This window comes from Homalodisca vitripennis, chromosome 1, assembly GCF_021130785.1.
Source record: "Homalodisca vitripennis isolate AUS2020 chromosome 1, UT_GWSS_2.1, whole genome shotgun sequence".
NCBI classification, from domain to species: domain Eukaryota; kingdom Metazoa; phylum Arthropoda; class Insecta; order Hemiptera; family Cicadellidae; genus Homalodisca; species Homalodisca vitripennis.
Window position 1 is genome coordinate 221,755,377 of NC_060207.1, and position 7,199 is coordinate 221,762,575.

The following is a 7,199-nucleotide window of genomic DNA, read 5'->3' on the forward strand; positions in this document are numbered from 1 at the left end:
AACTTCTTGAAATATTTTGACCTTACTCAACAGAGTCATCTTCAGTGAACAAAAGTTAAACTAAAATCCCCGTTAATAAGCAGTCATACAGGTTAGTTGAAGGGGCAGAACTTTATCAGGATTGGCTGAAGCTTAACTAACAACCAACCAGTTATATAAATTTGGTTTCTTTATCACAGGTTGCCAACTTTTAGATAATTTCATGCTGTCTTCTTTCTTGCTGTTTGTTTTCTTTGTTTATGTTTGTGAAACATCTTATGGTGGGAGCTATAATTTTTTTATTTCATCAGATAGGATGTTCCAGTATTTGGCACCAGTGTATGATGGTTGCTTTTCAAATTTAGTTAGGAAGTGGATAGGAAAAGGCATAATTGTTGTGGTGCAAAAATCAAGATGGCTATAGTAAATCTAGCTCTTGAACATTCACCACAACCAAACAAACAAGTTAACTAATTTTTTGAATAATGAGATTTCACAAGATTTTAAAGCATAAGGTGGTGTGATTGATTTTAGGGAGTTCACTTTCTTAAAGCTTCAGAGTTGAAGCCCCTTGAGGTGACTGTTTCTGAAGACAGTAAAAATAGAAATTGTTTTATCACTATAAGAGCAATTATAGGCATGGAAAGGAATAACTTTGGGTAGTTTTTAGACAAGGCCAAAGGAAAATGGCTGAAATTAAGGATATGATTTTGTTACAGTGGGTATGTATTTTATGAAATATGAGTTATGACATGAGAATTATATGATTTCAGTGAATTACTGATTTAAGTATGGATATACTTGGAATATGGAATACAAATATTTTAAATTCAATATGAATATACAAGATGATGTTTTTTATAAAAATATTATAACAAGAAAATTAATTTGTATATATTATTCCCAACAGTTATATTTCATACTCATAAACACTTATCTTCAACTGTTTTTTCCGTGTTCTTGATTTCAAGACACTACTTTAAATGCTTACAATTTCTTGTGTAATGAAAAAAATATTTCCCTGTCTCTAGGATTGAAAAAATCTAAATTTTTGTTTGTCAATCCTATTAAGAACCAATTGCATCACCTTAATTTTACTATGTTCGGTTTTTTAATTTATAATACCATAATATGCCTTGCACATCAATACTTATTGCTGTAAAAGAAAGATCACTTTGGTAAATAGAAGCATCTGGTAACCATTTTCAATTCAATACTAAATATTGGCTATAATTTGAAATTGAAGACTTCTAGAGTTGAAGTGTGGTGATGTTGTTCAAAATGTCTGTTTTTCTTCTAGCCTGGATTTCAACGGTGGCAACACTGATTGAGAACCGCCAGCTGGCAAGGATGTGTCCACACGCAGCAGCCATGGGCAGTTTCTTCGGTGGAGCTTGTGCCCCAGGAGCCAAAGACATAGAGCACACCCGTGGCTCTGGCGTCGTCCCAGCAAAACTCTGCTCAGTCTGCAGTACTCACAACAGCTCTGGTAATTGTCTCATTATAATTCTCCGGGTAATGCAATTTTTTGCTTTTTTCTCCACTTTATCTCTTCTGAAGTGAGTAAGATTACAGGCAATATACAGGGGTGCTGAAAAGTCCCGGGACGGTCTAATAACTTTTGAACTAATTACAATATAAGAATCAAAATTTACATCAAGCTTTTGCTCATATAAAGCTATTATTTTATGTATTTCACCATGATATCCTGCTTATGGGGGACGTCCCGCTAGGGGTTGGTGAAAAATTCTTAAATAGAAGCATAGGTCGAGTCGTACATCAAATTAAAGCTCTTTTAATTAGAAACATTTTGGCGAAAATCTGACGTAAAAACAGTTAACGCATTACAAAATGGCGGACACTCAAAGATTATAAAATGCAGAATCTTTCAAATGCAAACATTCTGGTTGTTAGAGAAAACTGAGACACTTATCTTTTATTTTACTTCTTTTACTTGAAATAACTTACCAAAACAGTTATAACAAATGTTCAAAGTGTTTGCCTTTAGTTTGCTGACAATATCCCAATTGATTGTAGAACGCTGATATCGCATTGTTTATCTGGAAATTCCTTATCAGCAGGTAAGGTTATTACCTTCCTTATCTGGAAGGTAATCAGCTGGAGCAAACAAGACCAAAAAGACAACAATGAAATTGCCAGCTGACAGATACAGTTGTTTTATCAACTCAGTCACTTAGAAGTCTTCAAGCCCTAATTTTGCAAGTAGTTTCAGTAGTGCTAGTTTATTTTGCTATGGCGCTTTCCGAGAGAGAAAGAATAACTTTATTAATGATGCGCGGGTTTGGTGACCCATAAGCAGGATATCATGGTAAAATACATAAAATAATAGCTTTATATGAGCAAAAGCTTGATGTAAATTTTGGTTCTTATATTGCAATTAGTTCAAAAGTTATTAGACCGTCCCGGGACTTTTCAGCACCCCTGTATATAATATTGCCTGTATACATATATATATATATATATATATATATATATATATATATTCAGCTCCGTACTATCTGGAAGTGCTGATTGGCTGCAAATGCACATTAATTGTTTTATGCTTAGGCATACTTTAAGCTAATTTATAACCGTGAAGAACAAATTAGTTGATATTCTATTGACAATATTCATAAATACAATCATAATATATCCAGATGGATTTGGGTGGTACTCCTTTTTTTGTTTATCCACCAAACTGTAAGCCAAATAAGGAATTGGTATAAACTGTATGCAAATATAAACAAAATAAGCTGACTAAATAGATATTTTATTAAATTTACAGCATATGAACATAATTTAAGAATTGTTCAACCACTGACACAAAAAATCAGATTAGGAATTTTTAATCATATATCACAAATTGCACAGGTTGTTAAATAAAATACAAATTTATCTTCACTAGTGTCTGCCTTTGAATTTCAAAGTCAAAATTATTATGATTTGGAAACAAAATAATTATTGATGATTAAGTTATGAATAATGTACCTCTTTAATACACTATTTCTAATATTTATTAAAAAATAATTGGTATTAGAACTCAAGATGAACTGAAAACTAATAATTAACTAATGTGTTTCAGACTCATGTTCCACAACCTCCAGCAGTGTGTACTATGGTGATTTGGGAGCCTTACGTTGCCTTGCCAATGGCTTTGGAAACATTGCATTTGTGGATTACAGGCAACTCCAAGGTTGGTTTATATATGATTTTTATACATATAAATGTAGCTTGACTAAAAAAATGTGATCAGCAAATTTTGAAAGGCCTAATCAATGATTATACTTTGCTCATTAGTAGTCTCATTGATTAGATTCAGTTTTAAAATTTCATCTTGGCTTAAGATATGATTATTTGTTGTAGGACCATGCCTGGATTTCACACTAGGCATGTATCTAAGGGTAGTAGCTTAAAGGGGTAACAATATTTCTTTTGTTGGGTTATGAACTTTTTTTATTTACCACTTAGAGCTAAATTGAAATTAATGTTTTTACGTAATTTTTTGTAATGTGTAATGTTTTATAATGCTTTTACTGTACTGATTGTCGATACCAAATATACAGTTATAGTGTTAGTAAAGTCGAAGTCCAAAATTTCCTGCACCACTGTCCGGCTCATTCGTATCGTTCTCACTGACAATCCGAATTCAGCCTCAACTCCTGTCACAGACGCTGGGTTGAGGCTGAACTCAAGGTCTGAAGGTTAAAGATATTGAGGTTGAGGAAGAAACAATTATTTTCTATCGTAATATTACTTCCTGATCAGTAAACAGGAATAAAATATGTACTAAGGAGGGAAGGTTCTATGAATATTGTCAAGGAGTGGTGGACACAAATCAAGATCTGGTGGGGAGTTTTCCTCCACAAGGACGTAACCAGCGAGGGGGTCCAAGGGGTCCGGACACCCCCAAACGTTAAATTTTTTCAATTACATTTTTAGTAAACAATTATTATTATTTAAATAATTACTGACATTTACTACTGAAAGATCGTTCTCAACAAAGAAACGGGCCAAGAACTTTTAAAGGAACAAACTGGGACCTTACTCTCTGTTCACTACGGAAAAATATCAGTTGTCTGGACCCTCCCCTCCCAATTTTTTTTCTGGCTACGTTCTTGTTCCTCCATAAACTTTAACTGTTTCTGACTGACATAATTTATCTGAAGAAAAAATAATGGAACACAATAAATAGTAACAAATATGTCATTTTTCTAGGAAGCAATGGAAGGCTGGCACAGGACATAGACCCGAGCGCATACCGTGTGCTATGCCGCAACGGTTCTTTGGCGCAGTCCGTGGGACTGAATGTGGACAACAACTGTGCTCTGTCATACGGAGTTGGCTCTGAGGTTCCTATTTACTCAATTCCAGAATTATTATTAGAAAATTGCAAGGAATTTTGCATACATTGAAAACTACGACTCAATTGTCGAAATACTCACAATAATGCAAGGCAAAGTCAGAATTTTTCTAAAAAATTAATAACTGACTTAAAAAACTAACATTTTTATCAAGCCGTAGATACTTGTTGATACACAAAACACAAAGGCAAGGTTGAACTTTTTTTATATTGCCAATAAATATTACTCTTTTATGATCCTATTGATATTTTTTTAATTATGATAAGGAATACTACTATGTATCCTTGATTTTGAATCGACTGAGCGAGTTGAAGTGATTGTTAAAACGGTAATTTTAGATCAACTGTCACTCCAAAGAAGTATTGGGTTCTCCAAAAAGCATTGACTTAAAGCTCAGTTACATCTTTTAGGTAGATTATATATTATAACATTAAATTTGGCAGAGCAAGTACTTTTTGTGATTCAATGTTTATTGAAATTATATGTGTGTGTGTGTGTGTGTGTGTCAATGATTTAATACCATGGATTGATAATTAGAAGATAAATAATAATTGCAGAAAAGTTCAGGTTTCTAATTTATTTGTTTCAAATACTTTTTAATTCAAAATTGTATAGATAAATTTGGTTTAGATTGTGGCTCGAGCAGACAGATCTGAAACAAGGAACACGGAACTGACAGAACTGCTGCTAGAAATGGACCAGTGGTTTGGATCCACATCTCCCAGCAAGATGGACAGCGTCTTCCACATGTATTCAGAATTCCAGGGCACGAAGGATTTGCTTTTTAAGGTAAGTCCTACCATTTGTAGACAAACAAAACATCGATTTAGATTTTTTTAAATTTTTGATAAATTAATCATATGGTTAAATGTAAAAATAAACAATATGTTATTTAACAATAGACTACGAGCAAACCAAAATCAATACCAATAACACCCAGCAAAATAACTATTACTATTTTATCAAACTGGGAAGATTAAAAACTCTTTAAATTGGAAATTTATTTTAAAACAGTAATTTAGAACCCGATATCCTTCTTCCTTCCCACAGCCCTTGTCTAAACATCCTTATAATAATAAGAGTATAATGACAGCTATTTCATGTAACATAATATTCTTTTAAGGCTAATGAAACAGTGTGAAATTTGGTAGAGTTTTAAGTTTTCTGAAACAATGTATTTCTCATTTACCTTAGCTTTTTACTTAAGAAACACTTTTTTACTCAACTTTTGAAAATTGCCAGGAACTGAACTTTTTATGTGGAAAATTCATCTTTTAGAAATTGGATGAGTAATTTTTAATTTGCATATGATGATTATTTTTATATAGTTTACTCTTCCTTAGTTTATAACCCCTGAACCACTGGCCCAATTTTCATTAACTACAAACCAAATTTCTGTAATGTTTTGTGTTACTATTGAGGGTTTTATTGTGTAGTATGCTCTTAAAAAACTAGGTCAAACTCAAAATATCTATAGCATATACAAATTTAGTACAGTAGTAGTTTGGTAAAGACAACTAAAAAAGTGAGTTGTTTTAAAACAAAAACAAGTTAAAAATACCGATTGGATAAATAACACATAACAATATATTTAGGCAGATTTGATTTTGTTATTAGCTTTAAAATTTTATACCACAATGTTCATAGTTTTAATACTTGATAATTTTGAGATGAGCTCAAAATATAAAGGATCTTTGGCTTCAAAGGTTTTTCTGTAGATTCCCTGTGTTAAGATAAGAAATCCATTGTATCCAACAAACAAAAAAGAAGATTTTTAAATATCTATAAATAGAATTTTTTTTAAAGTAAATAATCTGTAGTTTAGAATCTAATGATAGCATTTTGTCTGATTTTTAGAATTTTTAAAACTATGGATGACTTTTTCAGGATGCAACTAGAGGATTGGTCCTTCCAAATGACGTAGGTTATTCCTATGTAAATGACTACAAGAAACTTCAAGATATCAACAGCGTATGTGTGAAGACAAGAAATTCAGGAGTAGCCATAATCCCTTCCATAATTGTTTTAATAGCAGTCTTTATTAGTCCTTTTGTAATTTAACCAACTGACTCAGATGGTTCAAATCACTGCCATTCAACTTCTGCCTCCTTGTCATGACCATTTCATTGTATTTTGCTGATATAATTAATAATTCTGTTCTTGTGTCTAAGTAATTTTTGGTAATAAATGAGTTTTGTTAAATGTTTGTCTCAGAATTTCTTCACAATCTCTGTTATCCCATTAACATATTTGTAGTTCTGTACAGGAGTAAATGACATCCAGCATGAAATCAGGTATAAATTACTGAAACACCTTCTCCGAGTTATCTGCACAGGGACTTTAGAGATGCAGACTCCTCTGGAAATCCTATTCAAACATGACCCACTTGTATAACACGAATAGTGCTGAAATATATGAGGACTGGCTGGAATAATTTCTGAACTTTTGGAAATAGCAAAAAAACACACAAATTTTATAACATACATGCAACATTCGTAGTCCAGATATTCCCCAGCCTGAATTTATTCATCTCTGCCTTGACACTCGGAGCCCATAGGCGGATAAATCTGTCGCTCATGGGCAATTACGATATCACCCCCTCCCCCTTAACCAAAATCGATAACTGTCATATATATACTCCTCCTAAACATGCCACCTTCGATTATATAAAAGCTAATGGGAAGATATGGCTACGTTAAAATCTCTACAGCATAAAAAAGCTCAGGTGTACGCTATCTAGCGAGAAATAAAAGAGACAGTGATAAATATATTATATAAAAGTATCAAATGTATTATATCAATGAACTCTGAAAATAAAAAAGTAAATATTTTATGTAATTCATTAATAAGTACTAGAAG

General features: G+C 32.5%; 1 protein-coding gene across 2 annotated transcripts in view; it reads left to right on the forward strand.

Moving 5' to 3' along the window:
* Positions 1–6,542, forward strand: part of LOC124353087 (transferrin-like) — a 29,407-nt gene extending 22,865 nt beyond the window's left edge. For both annotated transcript variants that reach the window (XM_046802902.1, XM_046802903.1), the window contains exons 11-15: positions 1,280–1,468; positions 3,062–3,172; positions 4,195–4,328; positions 4,971–5,129; positions 6,228–6,542. In XM_046802902.1, coding sequence (XP_046658858.1) covers positions 1,280–1,468; positions 3,062–3,172; positions 4,195–4,328; positions 4,971–5,129; positions 6,228–6,401 — 767 coding nt within the window. In that variant the 3' untranslated portion in view covers positions 6,402–6,542. The remainder of the gene's footprint in view (positions 1–1,279; positions 1,469–3,061; positions 3,173–4,194; positions 4,329–4,970; positions 5,130–6,227) is intronic.
* The last annotated feature ends 657 nt before the right edge of the window (positions 6,543–7,199 follow it).